Source organism: Humulus lupulus, chromosome X, assembly GCF_963169125.1.
Source record: "Humulus lupulus chromosome X, drHumLupu1.1, whole genome shotgun sequence".
NCBI lineage: Eukaryota > Viridiplantae > Streptophyta > Magnoliopsida > Rosales > Cannabaceae > Humulus > Humulus lupulus.
The window spans coordinates 116,924,174-116,944,113 of NC_084802.1; the positions used below are offsets into that span (position 1 = coordinate 116,924,174).

General features: G+C 38.4%; 2 protein-coding genes across 2 annotated transcripts; both read right to left on the reverse strand.

Annotated features, from left to right (window-relative positions):
* Positions 1-4,662: 4,662 nt before the first annotated feature.
* LOC133806190 (uncharacterized) lies at positions 4,663-5,411 on the reverse strand. The gene is made up of 3 exons (XM_062244312.1): positions 5,333-5,411; positions 5,135-5,194; positions 4,663-4,958 (listed from the first exon to the last, which is right to left on the reverse strand). Exons 1-3 carry the CDS (start codon positions 5,409-5,411, stop codon positions 4,663-4,665), a joined length of 435 nt encoding a protein of 144 aa, XP_062100296.1.
* A 5,485-nt stretch (positions 5,412-10,896) lies between these two features.
* LOC133806191 (uncharacterized) lies at positions 10,897-12,107 on the reverse strand. The gene is made up of 4 exons (XM_062244313.1): positions 11,622-12,107; positions 11,403-11,526; positions 11,164-11,233; positions 10,897-11,053 (listed from the first exon to the last, which is right to left on the reverse strand). Exons 1-4 carry the CDS (start codon positions 12,105-12,107, stop codon positions 10,897-10,899), a joined length of 837 nt encoding a protein of 278 aa, XP_062100297.1.
* Between the last annotated feature and the right edge of the window lie 7,833 nt (positions 12,108-19,940).

Consider the following 19,940-nt stretch of genomic DNA (forward strand, 5'->3'; position numbering starts at 1 on the left):
GTGAGGAAGGGTCCCCATTCAAGTCCAAAACAACATCACTATTATTTAGTGAATTAATGATAGGTACATCATCTGTCTTCTCAATGGGATTAGACCCATGCATATAGGATTCCTCCCCATGCAAATTAATATTACGTGAGGAAGTGTCCCCACTCAAGTCCAACACAACATCATTATTTTTTAAAGGATTAAAAGCCAAAGGAAGACTTTCAACAGTAGGGTCCACACTATTGACGGTAGAAGCAATCAAACTTTTGCCAATATTTAGAGATTTAATACCCGAGCAAATTGAAGGACATAAAGGAGGAGAATCTTCAGGAATTACTTCTTTAAGAGCCACACAATCAGCATTATTCCCATTAATATTATCTTTTTCAGTAATAGATTTTTTGCCACAGTCAATCACGAGTACACTATCCTCATTAATAACAATTCCATTAGAAAGAGAAGAATTCGGGATAGCTGCAACTTTGACAACAGGTTCTGAAACCATTGTCTTCCCCTTCCCTGAGTGCTGGCGTAAATCAGGGCGTGGCGAGTGCACGTTACCAGTCGAAATTTTTTCCTTCTAAACCGGATCAACAGCAGCCCTTGCCGTCACACCATTGGGCTCCGAACTAGAACCACGATTAGCAACCACACGAGAACATTTTACAGGGGCATAATTTTTCACAGAGGGCAAGGCTTTGATCCATTCTCCATACTTAAAGCAAGGTTTCCCATTCACACTAAAAACCTTAGCTTTACATTCTCTAATCAGGTGCCCAATAATTCCACAATTAAAACAAAGATCTGGGAGGTGTTCAAATTTCAAAGCAACGAGACTTTTATCCATACCAGAGATTAAACCAACCTTTACGGCACGGGGAAGGGGCTTAGTAATGTCAATGGAAATCCGTACTCGGAGAAAACGACCCAGATGATCACCAAAAGAACCAGTCGCCACCTCAATCACAGGGCCAATGAGCGCACCAACTTCGTATCCAACCTCAGTCAAAAGACAACAAATCGGTAAGTTGTGCAACTGAATCCAGAAAGAAACCTAATTAAAACACAGATCCGAGTAGTTACCAATCCCGGTTGGTTCAGCCAAAACCAACAAGGAGTGCTCCACTATCCACGGTCCGCCTCTAAGAACACGAAGACGATCGTCGTCAAGAACGAACTTAAAGAGAAACAGATTAGGCTTGACAAGATCAACCTCAAAAGTCCCCTTTAACTTCCACATATTATTAGTTGAAATCAAAACAGCCTCACGGGGTATATTACGTGCTGAAATGATACATCCAACAAGAGAACGAGCGACCTTCTCTAACCCCTTAGAGATAACGTTCACATCAAGATCACCTTGAATAGTTTCATCAGAAATATCAACATCTAAAGCATATTGAAGCGCGGCTAACTCATCGGAATCCATAACGAAACACGACCAAGAGACCACAATCACCACTTCGAACTCAAACACTAACGGTGACAGAACTTCAAAGGAGAAGAAGGACAACCAAGAGAGAGAGCGAAAACTTTCAAACCATATGAGTAAAATATTATGGACTGGATTCACTCCTTCTTTGTCATCAATTTATTAAGATATTGATTTTAAGACTATGAGGGAAAAAATAAAGGGAAATAAAATAAAAATATGAATTTGAGATGAAAAGTAGAAGTGAACGTATATCTAAAATTCTATTTATTAAGATATATATAGCTTTATACATATGGCATTTCTAATTATTATTATTAATGTATGTAGTGTTATTAATATTTAATTTAATTTTCACCATTACATCGTGTTGATTAGTTATTTTGCTAACAACTAATTATGAAAAGCTTAAAGAAAACAAAGGTTGAGACGAGGGGTTTTATGTGGATCAGGTTATAAATGAACCTTAGTCCACGAGCCACTTGTATTATAATGAGAAAGCTTGGAGGTATTAAGCTTTCATAGAGGTTTCATGCAACATTTTAGCAATGCTCTGAATACAAAATGTTTGACATCCTTTATAATATGTGCCCTAGCCCTATTTATAGATGACAGATGGCAATTAACTTCACTAAAGAGAATTTATTACAATCATTCTCCCTTAATGGAGACTTAAACACATAATAAATGATAAATTCCAATAGTCAATGTGCTGGTGGGTCCCTGCGTATCTCAGTGGGCCCAATAAGAGGTACCAACCAACTATTTTATGGGGCAACACGCTCCTGACAGTGTTAGGTGGGTAGCTGTACGATCTCCCATGTCAGAAAATGTCATGAGACATCCTACTTGTCGCTTGTACGGAATCGATGCCACGATTCGTACAATAGTGGATGTCAAATGGTTGCTTGTGGTCCAGGGTCACTATGCTTGACACCTGGCAAGTGTCCTCCACACTTGGAGAATAGATCTTGAAAACCTGAAAGACTTAAGGGTATGAGATGGTCATGTACCAAGACTTGGAACGACATCCTGGAATATGGTCCTCGAGAGGGAGCATTCCCACGAGGACACAGACCTCCGGTGGTGGTGAATTATGATTCAAGGCTAGGCTTTCCTCCCGTGGAGCTCGAGACAAGCTCCAAGACTTAATAAACTCTTATGAGGATGAAATTACTCCATAATGTGTGCCATGTATGGCATTATGTAAACACGTACAACATTTTCCCCCCAAGTCTTTACTCGTACTCGGACAGTGGAGTTTTCTCGATCTAAGTAATAGCATGGGCTGTACTCGGGTTGTGACGCTTGGAAATCCCCAAGGCTTGACACCTCTAAAAAGGTGACGCCACATGTCGACTCCGTATTGTTGGGTCCACCAATCGATGTCATTTAATGAGGGGTCTTTTTCGTTCCCAAGACGTCTATTTCGTACCCAGACGTCCTTTCACATTTTTTATCATGATCTGCGCCTTGGAAACCGAGACTGTTGGATCACACTTGAGTTCCTACTCCCTAGGTAATCAACGATCAGGGTTAAGTTACTTATCATCCACGCTCAAGGGTATATATTCAAACCTTACCCCCATATACTTTTCAGTACTTTCCTTCAAATTTTCCCACTCTTAGAGCTCTAAAAACTCTCGTTTCACTAAGAACACTGTTGCTCTCAGTGACTTTCTTCGTTCGTTGATCCTGGAACATTTGAGGAGGAAGAGATATTTATGGGTCAATTAAACTCGATATTTCCACGTTAGCATAAGGCCCAGCACCTATCAGTGCTTCATGTAGAGTAAGTAATCCTTGATCACTTTTCTTTGTTCATATGTTTTTACTCATATATTGGATTTTTTTGGGTTTTGTTTAGGCTAGTGAAACGATTGGGGTTTATAGGTTAAATTTACCTTTTTTCACCTAGCTTTGGACTTTATTAGCGGTCATTTGCATTTTTTTCATTATTCGACATTCAACTGGTTTTTGGGAAATTTCCAGAATCCGGTGATGTTCGAGTTTTTCCGGGAGCTGTTTTAGGGTTACAGGGACACTCATTTTCTTAGAAAAAAAAATTCTCCTTCTCCACTTCTAAAGCAGTTGTCTTAGGGAACTCTAGTGTTTTTGGCCATTTTCCTTGGGTCAAAGCGCCAACTGCTTGGTTTTTGTTTTCAGATGTCCGATGAACTCCGTGACTTGCACCAGCAAGGATTCTACGTGTTTGACCAGGAATTACTCACCATTGCCCGAGAAGGAGGTAGGTAGGTGGAGGGCAGGCGCATCGACATAGGAGTAGGCTAGAGAATTAGTAGTAAGGGAAGTCGCTCCAGTGGTGGAGAGGCCATTGCGAGGCGACAACCCCTTCCCCGAAGAGGAGGCAATCTGGGCCCCGTTACCTCACCCTAGTAAAAAATACACAACCTTAGGATTCAAGTTGGAGCAACTTTCGAGCAAGCTAAAACATCCCGGGGCCATGGAGCACATAATAAAGCACTATGGGATTGAAGACGGATGCCTTGTCCACCTTTGTCAAGAAACAGATAGAACGCATTAGAGTGTGATAGACCTCGGGCCTGAGCCAGTCGCACCTCCAAGTGGGAGTAACACTGCCTCTACACCAATATTTCGTGAACTTCAGGAAGTTCATAGGTATTCCTCCTTTCAAATTGTCCCCCAACAGCTACAGGGTCCTTACGGGCTTGTACGTCTTGTACCGGAGGAAAGACTGTGCCCGAGCCTTCTCCAACATAAATCTTCTATTTGTACAATTTTCAGCCTACCCTAAGAAGAAATAGGGTGATCTCATTAGGCTTTACACCCTGATGAAGTACACCCACATGACGTATAAGGATCCACATCTCAACGAGAGCCATGCGCGGGATTATGAAGATCATTTTTTGTTCACAAATGGTTTCCTAACGCGGACCAACCCAGCCCTTCTACTGGAGTTCTCCAGGGTTGGTAAGTATTTTTCCACCTTCCGAGTTTTGTTCCTTGTAGGTTGCAGATTTTTTGTACTTAGTTATTTTTTCTCTGTTAGGTCCCTTCCATCCCACTCAATGGCAGACCCAGGAATTAGTTGAAGGGGGCGTAATTTAAAAAATAATAATAATAATATAATATGCTAAAAAGTTAATTAAAATTATGGAGACTACTTTTCTGAATATTGATTATCAAGAAATCCCAATTATTACTTAAAAAAAAGTACACCCTTGTCATATAATCTTAGCACAATAAATCAAATTTTCAGCTCATACATTTAAAGTTGTCGTCGACAAGATTTCATGTGTTTGAAAATAATGGATGATTGGCTCATTATCAATAGCATTGAATACATCCTTCTCAAGATACACAGTCGGGATATCATTCAACCATTGGTCTCCCATTTTGTTGCGCATTTGATTCTTCACAACGTTCATTGCAGAGAATGCTCTTTCTACCAAAGTTGTTGCAACTGGAAGCATTAATGGGAATTTAATAAGCAAATAAACCAGATATACCTCATCCTTTCTTGTCTCAACTACTTTCATAGAAAGATCAAACATCCCTTTCAAATATGAAAACTTGACATAAGAGCACATATCATCAATATAGATTTGAAGGCTATATTGTAGTACCTTTATATCCAACTTAGAAAAATCACATGGATAAAGTTGAGCAACACAGATTAACTTTCCCTTGTCAAAACCAAAAAATTAATTAGCTGGAGATAAGCATGCTAACAAAGTAGCAACTTAGTATTAGCCTCATTAAAGTGACTATTTAGCTCTTGTAGCTGTAAATCTATCATGGTATTCAAAAAATAAATACAGAAGTAGTGAAAATTTGTAAGATTTGGAGCCTTGCACCGTGATTTCTCTTGAGGACAACACATATGATTCATATCAAGAACATCAATATTGAACTCCATACAAAAATTACCAACTTCTTCCACTAAAGAATCCCAGCCTTTGTCTCTCATCATTTCTAGTTGTTTCTTGCATATTTTAACCAAATCCATGACATTCACAATATCTTGATCACCTTTTTGTAAGACCTGTGACAACTAATTTGTGATCCCAAGAATATTCTCCACCAAAGGCAAGCTAAAGAAAAATCATATGTTTGCACCATCTGTAACATAATAGATTCTTCATATTTTTTCTCACTATTAAATCTATCATTTGTAATTTCCTCATGCACATCAATAATAGACGAAAACATGATAGTAAAGCTTACGAAATTACCTAAGTGTGATCCCCAATATGTATCACATGGAAACTTAATTCCACTTTCTTGATTTTGGCTTCTTCCACTCAAAACTTCACCACCTTTAAAGGCTTCGATGACATTGACAACTTTTTTTTTTTTTGAAGAATGTCATGATGCATAGATGAGGCTCCAACATTCACCACATTAGACACTACGGTGAGAAAAGTACCTATTGTTGACGGTAAGAACTCGTCAACGATTGATGGTTAGAAAACTTCAATCTCTATACTATAAAAAGCTATGAGTTAGATAGAAAGAACTCTAAACAACAGGAGAAAAATCAGGCAAGCATGAGAACCAGAAGCATATATTTCATAAGTCTCGTTTTTACATTCAGTTTTCCAACCCCTTAGCCTGAGGGGTTGGAGCCTATTTATAGGGGAGGCTCTATTGGCCCAGGATACAAACAAGTCCCAGACCACTGGGACGTACATAGGTACTCTGATAAAGTAGTGGCTCAGGGCGTAGTGGTGTCTACCCTGATGGTGTCAGAGTCGTGGCCTTGGACATAGTACTGTCGGCTCTGGCGTATGGTCGAGGGTGTCCAAGTGGTACCACTACGCTTCGTACAGGTCCGTACCGCCACTACTCCTCAGACGCAGATCATAGGGTCGTGCCTCTGTTCTTTCCATAATCGTACACCCCGTGTCAGCGCACGTGTTCCGTACTCGGTTGTCCTCATCAATTCCCGTTCAATGCTCCATGTTCGTTAGACATGTCAACAAGATTCCCCCAAGTGATCTCGTGCCTATGCCAAGGAGGCTTCAACCTATGCACGTCCTGAGAAGTCAAGGTGTCAAGGGTCAGGGCCGGCTTATGTGGGTCACATGGACACGAGACTCGCAGCATGGACGCCGTGGCAAGGCCACACCCTCGCATAGCGAGGGTACCTCGCGTAGCGAGGGTACCTCGCGTAGCGAGGCTGGTCCTTTTCCTCCAGGCGTAGGCATGGCTCAGGACACGGGCATCGTAACAAGGCAGCACCCTCGCATAGCGAGGGTCCCTCGCATAGCGAGGCTGCCTTTCCTTCCCCCGGGTGCAGCGTCGCGAGGCTAGGGGCATGGATGCCACCACGAAGCCTCACCCTCGCATAACGAGGGTGCCTCGTGTAGCGAGGCTGACCTTCTTCTCCTGAGTGTAGACGAGGCTTGATGCCTGCTGGAATGTGGCGCACGCGGATGACCAGCTGGGGACCCTCGCATAGCGAGGGTGAAGTTTGGATTGGCAAGTGGCCGAAGTCCCTCGCCTAGTGAGGGTGACTCTCTTACCCCAACTCCCTCACCATCGTGTGATGCCCTTTCAGGATGTCTCGTAGTATAGAGCTTCACTCGTGAATAGAATTCGCAAGGAAAAAATTCCACATTTACACTTCCCCTCGAGTCTATAAGTACACTTTTAAGTGTGTTTGTAGACTCTCTCTATTTTTCTTGCTTGACACGCACGGCCAGCCTTGGGGGACTTAGCCTTAGAAATTTTTCCAACGTCGCTCGAAGAAGCCCGAAGTGTGGCTTGGAGTTGTGTTTCTTCTTAGTGTTTGAAGAAACACAATAGCCACCTAATACTTGGGGGCTCCACGTAAGTTCCTAAGGTTGCGTAAGGACTAATCATCCTCAATCGCGGAACCCAAGTTTCGAAGCCACTTGTCCACACCAAGATCTGCGTAGCCTAGTGGCATGCTCTCCAACTTATTTTCACGAGTTCAAGGGTTCTATCCTCCTCCAAAGCTCTTGAGGTGCTCTAGTAGATCCCTCTTATTGCTGTTGTTCGTGGATCACATATCTTTCTTTGATCTGATGGCGATAATCTTTCCAGTGCACCTTGATTATACTTGTAAGGACACATTAACCCGTTGGGCTGTTGGGGTCCTTTTATATTCATTGCGCGCGCTTGTTATTTTTTGCGAGAAGCGTCCTTCTCGTCCTTATACATAGTACTATTTTTTCCAAGGGTCACTTGTAAGACCCTTTTTGGCTAGCCGGCTTAATGGCCGATCTAGACTTATTGGGCGATTCCCTCCTTACGGCCTCACCTCTTGGGGTGTCGGCCTTTAGTTAGAGGTCATCCTTTTAGACCGTTCCTTTGATATTCATAAGGGTAGCTAATCCTTTTGAATATAAGAGAGATTTATTTTTTTTTTGTTGCTCATGCCTCCTGTCCTACCCCCCAAGTGCTTGGTGAGATTTAATTCAGCAGGCAGTTTGGTTGATGCTCGCATGAAAAAGAAAAAAATCACATGTGAAGTTGTGAACATTTTCATTTATAGTAATCAGATTACAACGACATGCATATAGAGGGCTTACATTTACTTGGGGGTTATGTAGGTAACCTCTTTGATTCTCGTCTACTGAGATAGCCTATCCTGCGACAAACTAAACACATCTACTGCCTGTGTTGGGAGTGGAAGTCTTACGAGTAGTATTTCCTCAGGTGTTCCGCGCCATTTGACCCTTCATTGGTTGGGGGCTGTGCAGGGGACTCGCCCATTCCCGCCTTTAAGTTCGCGTGACCATCCTCTACACGAATATACTTCTGCGCTCTCTCGTAGAAGTCATCTAGATCTGTGACTTCCCTCTTGAGCATATTATCCCACAACTTGCTTCCCGGAAGCACCCCGGCGGTGATGGCCATTTTTAACTCTCTGCGGGTCAGGCTCCCCACTTTGGCTGCTTCCATATTGAACCTATGGATATAGTTTTTTAGGCTCTCATTTTCGCCCTGTTTTACATTGGCTAGGCTAGTCCCTGGCATTGTCTAATCACGCACGGCATGATGCTGCTGGAGAAATTCGTCTGAAAATTGTTGCCAAGACCTGACGGACCCCGGTCGAAGTCTCTTAAACCATTTGTATGCAGGCCCTTTCAACGTGACTGCGAAACAGTGGCATCTAGCCCCGCTACTTATCCCCCTCAGCTTCATTAAGTCATTGAATGCGTCTAGATGGTACTTGGGGTCGGTGCTTCCTTCATACGGGGTCATATGAGGCTCCTTGAAGTTGGCTGGGAGTCGAATGGCTTGGATCTCTTTGGTGAAAGGCGATTCATAGTCGAACTCTTCCTCAAGGCTTTGCCCTCCAGACACGGTGACAATCTTACTCCGCAGGCTCTTCATCTCCGTATCGAGGTCTTGCCTCCTCTTCTTCAGGGAGTCCCTCAACATGGACGGGTTGACATCTTCCTTTCCTTTGCCGTCCCGGGGGACAGTAGGAGGGGTAGTTCTCTTATTCACCCTCTTCTTGCTGAGCTCCTCTCGTAGGTCTGAGGGCGTCCTCTTTGAGGTGACCTCGACGTCGTTGCGAGAGCCACCATTGTTCCCTTGCTTTGGCTCCTGGGGTGGCCTCGATGGTCTAGGATGCTCTTGTGGCTTTTCCCTGGGGGTGTTACTGGTGGAGTATCTGGTTCTTCCATCGTCTACTGGGACAGTGGTTTCCCGACCCTTCTCTTTCCTCTTGGGCAGGGTCACGTTTGACTTACCTTGCAACAGGTCATTCAGCACCTCCTGCATGTTCTCCAGGGTAGTCTCCAGTCTTTGGTTTTTACGGTGCAGTTCACGAATCTCCTCTTCATAGAAACGAGATTTAGAACTCGAGCTCACGGAATGGACCCGGGGTTGCTTATCGCGTCTGTGCGTTGAGGGGCCCGGGTCTTGCCGGCCGGAGTTCGGTATCTGTAGCGATTTAGGGGGAGGGAACTCGCTGGCCTTCCCGAGTGGTACAGTAGTTGTCCTTGGAGGATTCTCACCAGGCGGGGAGGCCGGTGACGAGGTCTCCCTGTCATTATCGTGAACCTCAGGGTCCCTTGGGAGCTCTGCGTCTCGGGGTGGAGGTGGATCCATCATGGAGGCCTTCAGTTGGACTCCGGTAAGGTGGACCTCCACCTCTCGAGGCTCCCTGAGTCGCTTCGAATGTCTTGACATTTCTCCTTGCCGGAAGTAATGGAAGAACAGTAGCTTGGTGCTTACGTTCCCACTGACGGCGCCAAACTGTTGACGGTAAGAACTCGTCAACGATTGATGGTTAGAAAACTTCAATCTCTATACTATAAGAAGCTATGAGTTAGATAGAAAGAACTCTAAACAACAGGAGAAAAATCAGGCAAGCATGAGAACCAGAAGCATATATTTCATAAGTCTCGTTTTTACATTCAGTTTTCCAACCCCTTAGCCTGAGGGGTTGGAGCCTATTTATAGGGGAGGCTCTATTGGCCCAGGATACAAACAAGTCCCAGACCACTGGGACGTACATAGGTACTCTGATAAAGTAGTGGCTCAGGGCGTAGTGGTGTCTACCCTGATGGTGTCAGAGTCGTGGCCTTGGACATAGTACTGTCGGCTCTGGCGTATGGTCGAGGGTGTCCAAGTGGTACCACTACGCTTCGTACAGGTCCGTACCGCCACTACTCCTCAGACGCAGATCATAGGGTCGTGCCTCTGTTCTTTCCATAATCGTACACCCCGTGTCAGCGCACGTGTTCCGTACTCGGTTGTCCTCATAAATTCCCGTTCAATGCTCCATGTTCGTTAGACATGTCAACAAGATTCCCCCAAGTGATCTCGTGCCTATGCCAAGGAGGCTTCAACCTATGCACGTCCTGAGAAGTCAAGGTGTCAAGGGTCAGGGCCGGCTTATGTGGGTCACATGGACACGAGACTCGCAGCATGGACGCCGTGGCAAGGCCACACCCTCGCATAGCGAGGGTACCTCGCGTAGCGAGGCTGGTCCTTTTCCTCCAGGCGTAGGCATGGCTCAGGACACGGGCATCGTAACAAGGCAGCACCCTCGCATAGCGAGGCTGCCTTTCCTTCCCCCGGGTGCAGCGTCGCGAGGCTAGGGGCATGGATGCCACCACGAAGCCTCACCCTCGCATAACGAGGGTGCCTCGTGTAGTGAGGCTGACCTTCTTCTCCTGAGTGTAGACGAGGCTTGATGCCTGCTGGAATGGGGCGCACGCGGATGACCAGCTGGGGACCCTCGCATAGCGAGGGTGAAGTTTGGATTGGCAAGTGGCCGAAGTCCCTCGCCTAGTGAGGGTGACTCTCTTACCCCAACTCCCTCACCATCGTGTGATGCCCTTTCAGGATGTCTCGTAGTATAGAGCTTCACTCGTGAATAGAATTCGCAAGGAAAAAATTCCACATTTACACCTATTTTTTCATAAAAATACAAATCATTATATATATAAATTGTTTATGAATCAAGTATTAGTAAAACATGAATAACAAGGGAAATGCCTATTAAATCATGCTTCTTTGCCACACCCAAGAGTGCTAATTGTAGTTGATGAGCAAAATAATGGACAAAACAAAGCACATTCATTCTCCTTCATGATAATACTTTTCAACCCGTTAAACTCTCCACTCATGTTACTAGCTCCATCATACCCTTGGCCTCGTAATCTGGATATGCTCAATCCATGTTTGAAAAGAACTTATCAATTGGTAAGTTATGTGAGATTGCAGTGGTATTAGGAACATGTTCAATACCGATGAGTCACTCATTCACAAACCTTCTCTTGTCCACATAACAAAACATTATGAACATTTGCTCCTTTATAGATACATCATGAGATTCATCAACTAAAATAGAAAAAATAACATTAATTGTGTTCCATAGCATGGGCATTTACAATGTCTTTTTGAATCTTTGGTGAAGTCAGTTTAAGATTCTCAGAAGCACTTTTCAAAACAACAACTCTAACTTCATCGTTATGACTAGCAAGAAAATTTAGAAGTTCAAGAAAGTTACCTTGATTATTAGAATCTTGGGTCTCATCATGACCACGAAATGTAAGACCTTGTCGTACAAGAAAGTGAATATAATCAACAGAAGCAATTAATCGAACACGGTAACTTATTCGATCTTTGATGTTCTTATTTAAAAAATGTGTTCAATTTGTTGTTTTCCATCCATTAAAGTTTCACATTTCTTGTAACACTTGTAGTGACTACTATTGTGATTTCTAACATGTTTTTCAAGTATGCTCATTTTCTTCAAATTTGAAAAACCCTCACTAACAAATGTGTTGCCACCAGCTTGTTTTCCAATGTTTGATTTGAAAAGATAGCAAAACAGAAAAAATGCAGAATCCTTAATGATGCTATATTCCAACAAAGTAGAAAATTGATCAAACCATGCAATGTTGAATCGATGGTCCTTCATTCCAAAGAATGTCTTAGGAAATTCATAACTTCTTGGTTGACAAGAACCTTGTTGTAGATAATATCTTCGAATTTCATCTTGTATATTTGGGTTGTAACTGGAAATTGGAGGTCGCAACCCAAGATCGGTAGGAAGATTAGTCATATCAATTGAAGTACAATTTATTTTTGAATTGTCAACCTCTACTTCAAGAAAACGTGACATAATTGAAACTTTTTGTCTTTTTGAATTGTCAACCTCCACCTCAGGAAAATGTGACACATTTGAAACTCTTTTATAATAATTTTCCATATTTGTGTCAAATATAATTATAAATTATCACATATATATAGTTTGTATTCATATGCATATCATACATGCAATTACACACAATTATATTTATTAAAAATATCAAATAAATATAGAAGAAATTTTTTATCTATAATTTGTTTTCATATGCATACATATAATTACACATTTATGTCAATAAAACTATCAAATAAATATAGTTCTTACATAATTTGTATTAATAAATTACACATTTATATTGATAAAAATATCAAATAAATATAGAACAAATTTTTTTGGGAATTTTTTACTTTTACATACATTGAAAAGTTATAATGCAAAAATACGACCTATAGAAACTTTATTCAATTATACGACTTAATATAAAACTTTAAATATATTTTTTTGTAAAATTACAGTTTGCTCTAAGAATGGGCCTGACGAAAATTTTGGAGATATCTTCTCCTCCAGCTTCAGTGATGGCCATTGCTAGAGTAGCTAACCATCGTAAAGCAACAAAAAATTGATCGCAATAATGATGATAGCCTTTAGTTAGGATTCCTTGGTGGAGTCCTTGCGGGACAACCTTGCTTGGGTTCGTGATCTCCATAACCAAATAGTGGCCATTGGTGGTAGTGGGTACCATCATCGAAGTTGCATCCAACATAACATTCTCAGAGGATGATCACAACATTGTTATACTTCTAAGAACATATCACCGTTTTCACCCTGGGTGAGTCTCTCACACACTCTTTCTCTCCATCTGTCTCTAGATTTGGCCTTCGTATTGTAACTAAAAATATTAAACTCAAATCACTGCAAAGTAGAAATAAATTACCAATTCAATTTTCTTTCCATTTCCTCTCAACAACAGTTTATATCTACACTCTCTCAACACCTTTATATATATATATATAAATATATAGTAGAAGACAAACAATTTCACTCTCTCCTACCACTTTCATTGCTCCTATAAGGCTGTCATGGAATTATTAAGGAAAGTTTGAACTCACTCTGTTAAGAAAGTTTAAACTCACTCTATCCATATAACATCAACATAATCTTTGTTATTTGTATATATATATCCATATATATATATTTATATATATCAATAGAATCTCTATCCATATATATATATATATTTATATGTAATATAAATTTTTTATTTATTTTACCTATTTTTCTGGATATATTAGAGTATGAAAGATTATACAAGCTCCAAGGAAAAAAGAGAATGAGAGATGGTAGAAAATACATATGTTTGAATCCAAATTAATTTATCTTTCCTCTATTAAAATGCACTATCACTATCACTACTACAAAAATTGGCTTTTAGGACACTTTTTTAGGGCACTCACATAGATGTAAGTCCTAAAATTAAATAATAGATTTTTTAGGATGCTCATTGACCGTTCTAAAATAAAACATTTTAGGACGTGCAATGAGTGTCTTAATAAATCATGCGGGTCCTAAAAAATATAAGGAATTTGAGAGCATGGAAAATGCACTGAAGACATTTTAGGGCACACTTTGGGTGTCCTAATGTAAAACGCCCTAAACTAATTCTTTGTAAAACATCTCCATGCTCATAAACTTATACAAGGAAACCACTTACTATATAAAAATTTCAGTGGGGTCTTTCTAAAACATGCAAGTTGGGCCCAATAGTTTAAAATAAAATAAAGTTCTCATGTAACGTTTTTAAGGAAAATAAATGTAGTTCAAGTCTCACTGATAAGTTCTGAAAACAAAATAAAACATAATATCATTTTTTAAAATTGGCGTTTAAGCTGATCATTTTCTCGCCCATAGGACACCCCCACGCCATACACACTCTTACGTCGGAACTTCCCACATCACCCCGCGTGCCAAATAGAAACCATATTTGCTACCTGGAAGGGAAACTAAGGGGGCGAGCTAAAAGCCTAGTAAGGTAGTACAAACAACACACAACTACAACATAACAAAACATATTCATATTCATACATCGTTATACATCATACTTAACTTCATCATCATAAACATCATCATCGTAAACATTATCATCATAAACATCATCATCATAAGCATTATCATCATAAACATCATCATCATAAACATTATCATCATAAGAATTATCATCATAAACATCATCATCATATCTTTGTGAACATGGCCCCATATCTTGTCCATGTCACATCTTGAGGTAAATAGGAGGCTCTGGTCCTTGAATAACCTCGGCGCGTCCACCCTATGAGTTACGTCTTTATATCCTTAGTAACTTGGGTTATATCTTTTTATCCTTAGTAACCCTTTTCTTGTGTCACGTTGAACACGCTAACAACCATTCACTTTCTCATACACCATACAAAACACATGCAATCCAGTCATACCAACACAAAGGAAATACATGATTCATCAAATTCATCATATCATCTCAAAATAGCATTTCATACTTCATATCACATGGTACATCATCATACATAACATTTAACCTCAACAAACCCATCTTACCATTCATAGCATAAATAAATAGAGTTCTATCATACTTCCTTACCTCAGGTCCGAGCAAAGAAAAAATGAACAAACTTCACAACGAGCATATAATCATAATCAAATAGTATTCTTTAGCATCACATAATACTTTCTTGTGCCCAACTCATATACCCCATGTGTGCATGGGCCATGCACACATGGTGCAATTTACACATAATTTCTAGACATGCACATTTTTCACATAAAATTACAAAAGAATAATGCAACTTCTACCAATCATACATGCATAGTTTTCAAGTAAAAATAATATGGTTGAATATTAGACATATTTTTTAATGTAAAAGTATATTTGCATGCGGCATTCATACGTGGGAGCGTTATTAAAATCTAACGTCTTAAAACAATAGTTCATACATGCTTATTTCTTGCCTCTTCAAACAAAATTCAACAACATACTTTATTTACAATTAACTGTTTCTCTAAATCCCAAAATTTGTTATACAAATTTTAATACAACATATTTACTTTATAAAATAATCCATTAAGTCTTTTCAAATTTCTCATAAATTAATAATTTCATTTATTATTTAAATAACATAAAAAATAGACAAATTTTGTTCCCTTTTAGAAAATAATTTTACTATTCTCTTAAAAAAATGACATGTTTATAAATGTGAAAATTCATAAATAAAGTGTGAAAAATTACATTTTCATATATATTATTTAAGACTTAATTTATTGGGGTGTTTGACTAACTTATTTTAAATTATAAGATATTTTTCTTTTAATCACTAAAAGTTTCAGCAAGCTAAATATTTATTTAATATCACAAAATAAATTTAAATCATATTCTTTTACACATTTAAAAAAAACTGCACATAAATAATAGTGTAAAAAATACATATTTTTATTTGAAAATACTACAATCATCATATACATAACTAGGATTCAATTTATTTGATACACTTGTTTTACTTATCTCATATACAATATTTTTCTTATTATTAACCAACAGTTCCAGCAAGTATTTATTTAATTATAATCACAATCTTGGATTAAAACAATATTTTCTTTCATAAAATATACAAAAATCTGCATGCATTAGATTGAAGAAAAATACATATTTTCAAATGAAATGTACCCATTTTGCTTGTCTTTGTTTTAAAATGTGAATTACCAAAACATGATTAGTTATCTTGCAAAATTATATATATTTCCACATAAAGCATAACAAAAGCAACAAGCATAAAATTGAAACACATGCTTATATGCACCTCACTCCACATTTAAACATGTAAAACTAACAACCTTAACTTAAACAAGTCTTGGCCACAATATACACCCATGGCCGAAACCCCTATCACGACTTTAGCATCACTTTTTGCAACTTTTATCATAAAACACCATTGTCTCTTTAAACCTATATGCTCCCATTTAATCTTTCACAAGGATATCTTCAAATAATTAAATAAATACATACATAAAACTCTTAACAATTTACAAGAAAATTTAGGTTACAAAATATGGAAATGACACATATTCTACTCTAACATGCTTCCTAATAAAACAAGAATACACCTACACTACACCAAAAGCTACTTTCCACAACACATAATTATAAGTCTTTTGAAAATGTATTATTATATATACTATGTAAAAAGTGGTAAAGTAATAGAAATAAAATATAAAAAAAAAACCAGCCTACCCCCCGATACCTTTTTTCCCATTCCCCTTCTCGTCTTTTTCTCTTCCCTTCGCCCTAGCCGCCACTCCCGTAACCACCATCATCCTCAGCTCCGACCACTTAAGCACCATCCTCACAACCCTTTTTCTTCGAGCCAAGCTCCAAATCTCAGGCACCCTTGAACCCAACCCCCCAACCAAGTGACCCCAGGTGCGAGCCCACCTCTACGTGCCTTCGACCCAATCCGACTTCCATTCGCGGGCCACCACCAGGCGCGATTCTGCACCCATTCTGCTGTAGAGCCTCGAGTGTGCACCAAGCGAGGGCCTAGATTCGACAAGCCCAGGCGTGAAGAGTGAGAGAGCCACAAGAATGACGAAATTAGAGGGCTTTCAAGGACTTCTAATTCCATCTCTACCAGGGATTCCAAATGGACAACATAAACACAACAATTTATGGGGTTTCATTTTCTTCCCTAATTTCCTTTTCAATCAAAATCGACAAAGGAAATTAATGGGTTTCAATCGGTAGAGATCATTTGTTTGATTTTGGCTTCCTTGAGTCTCGAAATTGTACTCTACTCTCACAATTAACTTCATTCTAAATTTTTATAATTTAGCAAAATGTGTTATGGAAATTTGTTGAATTTAGCATCTCATGTGGTAACAGTTCAATCTTCTATATCTTCATACATTATAATTAGCTATATTATTATTATTCATGTTGATGGACATTGAGAGCCAAAGGAGAGACTTTCTAAGAGATGAGGCTTTGCAATTTTGGCACCACAAGTTGCAGCTAATTATTTTTGCTAAGTGGTGCCGATGAAGCTTTGATTAGTGCTTTTCTGGTGTTACTGAGAGCCAGAGGAGAGACTTTCGAGGAAGTAAGGTTCCTTTATTCATATCAATGTGAATTTATTTACACTAGATAACGTAGTTTGTCCAGCCAGGATTTTAGACTATTGAAAGTCTTATTACCATGCTGTTTGGATAGAAAGAACTGTTATCAATGCAATTGATTATTTTCTAAGAAATTTTGATAGGCTGTAGGTTCTCTACTGAAGAATTTTTGGGGGTATGTTTCAAGGAAATAAGTAAAGAAATGACTTATTGATTTTAGTGGTTAAACAGATTGTGGGGCTTGTGAGGGCGATGATCAAGAACAGTTTAGAAGTAGAGGGCTTACTTGATGCAGTGGACATTGTTGGAACAAGTGGTGATGGAGCAAACACAGTTAACATTTCGACTGGAGCTTCAATACTTGCTGCAGCTTGTGGTGCCAAGATTGCAAAGGTGGCATCAATTTTATTGATTACTTGACATGAATGTGACCCCATATTGTAAATTGTTAGAGCTAAACTTGAATTGTTGAAAGTAAAAACTATTTTGTTGAATTGTGGTCTACATATGATGTTCATGGTGACTAGCATATCTAAGGCTTTTACATAAATGATGTTGGAACCGTTTGTAAAATAAAAAAGATAAAGTAATTCACATTAAACAACATAAATGATGATGCATGTAATTCACATTAAACAACTCTTTGAAAAGCATAATCTTTTAATACCTTGTTTCATGTTTCTGTGGTTCATTGAATAGGTTTTGAATATGGCTAAAGCATTGCAGCAATTTGGCATGAAACAGGCATTAGTTGTTCACTCAGAGGGCTTGGATGAGATGAGCCCCCTTGGTAATGCGTCTAGTAGTTGATTTTAGTGTGTGTGTGTGTGTATGTTGTGTCTATGCGTGTCTTTATAGTGTTAACAAAAAGAGGTCCAAAATAATACATATAAGTATTTATTGATTTCTTTATTGATAAAAAAACTTTAATGACTCTGTTTTTGAATTGTAATGTTGATTTAATTACGCTAATATTTTAAATGAAAGGTTTGTTTTGAGTTAAGTATTAAATGTTTACTATATTTTGGCTCTTATATCACTGTTGCTGCTTATTCTAGCTAACTTTGTTTTATATGCTTTATATACATATATATTTATATATATCTTGACCATTATAATAGTAAGTTTTGCTTCAATAAATAATTTCAAGAATTTACCCAATTTTTTTGTTGGAGCAAAGAAAAAAACAAAAAGAATTCAATATATATATTAGCATATAAACTATATGTGGATATAGCTGATAATCATGAGTGAACATTGCATTTTCTATTTTGTATGACTATATCTAAATTAAAGAAACTTAGTTAAATTGTACACTTAAATTTATCCTTACTCTATCATGGTTGGTTTCCTTTGATGCTACCACAATAGATTATTCCAATGTTGAAATGGATAAGAGGATGTTCATTCAAAGAAAGTGATGGATGGAAAGGTTGCGTGTCATTGTTTCATTGATTAATTTAATCAATTGAACTATATATATGCATTTAAGCAAATACATGTGCAGATCTCACTTTTGTCAATGTTGGAATCATCTTTTAAGCCTTTTAATGTGAGAGAGTTTGATAGTGACCACACAATCTACATTATCACAGTCCTAACTCACGAAACTAGTCATATTTTTTAGTATTTGACTACTTTGTTTACTTGTATCTCATTTAGAGATTGACTCTTTTTTGGGATTGCTAAGTTATTTTTTGGAGTCTAATGTCAAAACTGGATATTTATGCAGCGTTGTTCCTTTGTAAATTTCTAGTTAATTAGCATTTGAAACATTAGTGGAAATTGAAAATTGGATCTGAGTTATACTAACTCTTACTATTACAGGGGTGTCGAAATATTTAAAGGTGAGAAATATACAAAAAAAAAAGAAGCTTGCAAGAAGTAACTCTATATGTTATATGTTGTGCGTGTTTATTTTTGTATGACTTGTGGGCTTTCTAAGTTTAATGTTTAATGTCTATAAATTTATATGTTTTATTTGTTTGATGGTTTAATTTTGATTTTTCTCTTATAAATATTTTTTTCTTCCTTAAAGAGATTAATGAGCTGAATGTGGTTTGTGACTTTTTATATATTTTTTTCCACCTTGTTATTAGGTTCATATGGGGCGCAATTGAAGCAGAGAGAGGAAATCTATGTCATGACTCATGATTGTCCAATACATAATTTGGGGCAAAGTGAAATATATACAAATATATAATGGTATGTAATCTTCATTCTTGTATTTTCTTTGATTAGATTGTGATTTTATTTATTTATTTCTGGACTTGGTCACCTCTATTTTTCTTTTTGAAGTTCTTTCATTTGAATTTATTTACTATAATCGTTTCTTTTTTGGTATAGGTTGCTTTTAGAATCTTAATCATGCAGTTTGCTAACTGTAATTCTATGAGAAACGTACATGTTTTAGGTTTGACCTCGTGTCTTGGGATATCAATACCTCAAAATTTTATCATTTTTCCAATAGAAAATAAATTTGGCAGGTAGCTTTTGACTTTTAGTATCATTTGTTTCCCTGTAATAAATTTTGATGTATACATATGTACAAATTCTATTTTTTTTAGGTATTGGACAATCATAATTCTTTTTATAATCTGCTTTGTGGGTCAGTCATAATTATTTTTCAGAAAATTTTGGTGAGAGTTTACGAATTCGTTCCATTCTGTGTTAGTTTGGGTGTTAGATTCACTGGTTGTTTACTTAGTTAAGAGATAGTTTTGGAAGCAATAAAATATGTGTATATCAGATTCTAGAATGCCAAAATAATGGTTGGTTGTCTGGATTGTTGTTATA

What these genes read in the sequence shown, in the direction of transcription:
- LOC133806190 (XM_062244312.1), bottom strand. Translation starts at nt 5,411, where the DNA reads ATGGATTTGGTTAAAATATGCAAGAAACAACTAGAAATGATGAGAGAC. An exon ending in TTCTTTAGTGGAAGAAGTTG is followed by an intron (nt 5,195 to 5,332) that starts GTAATTTTTGTA and finishes ATACCATGATAG; the next exon opens with ATTTACAGCTACAAGAGCTA. An exon ending in TAATACTAAGTTGCTACTTT is followed by an intron (nt 4,959 to 5,134) that starts GTTAGCATGCTT and finishes CATATTTGAAAG; the next exon opens with GGATGTTTGATCTTTCTATG.
- LOC133806191 (XM_062244313.1), bottom strand. Translation starts at nt 12,107, where the DNA reads ATGGAAAATTATTATAAAAGAGTTTCAAATGTGTCACATTTTCCTGAG. An exon ending in CCAAGATTCTAATAATCAAG is followed by an intron (nt 11,234 to 11,402) that starts GTAACTTTCTTG and finishes TTTCTATTTTAG; the next exon opens with TTGATGAATCTCATGATGTA. An exon ending in TGTTATGTGGACAAGAGAAG is followed by an intron (nt 11,054 to 11,163) that starts GTTTGTGAATGA and finishes GAGCATATCCAG; the next exon opens with ATTACGAGGCCAAGGGTATG.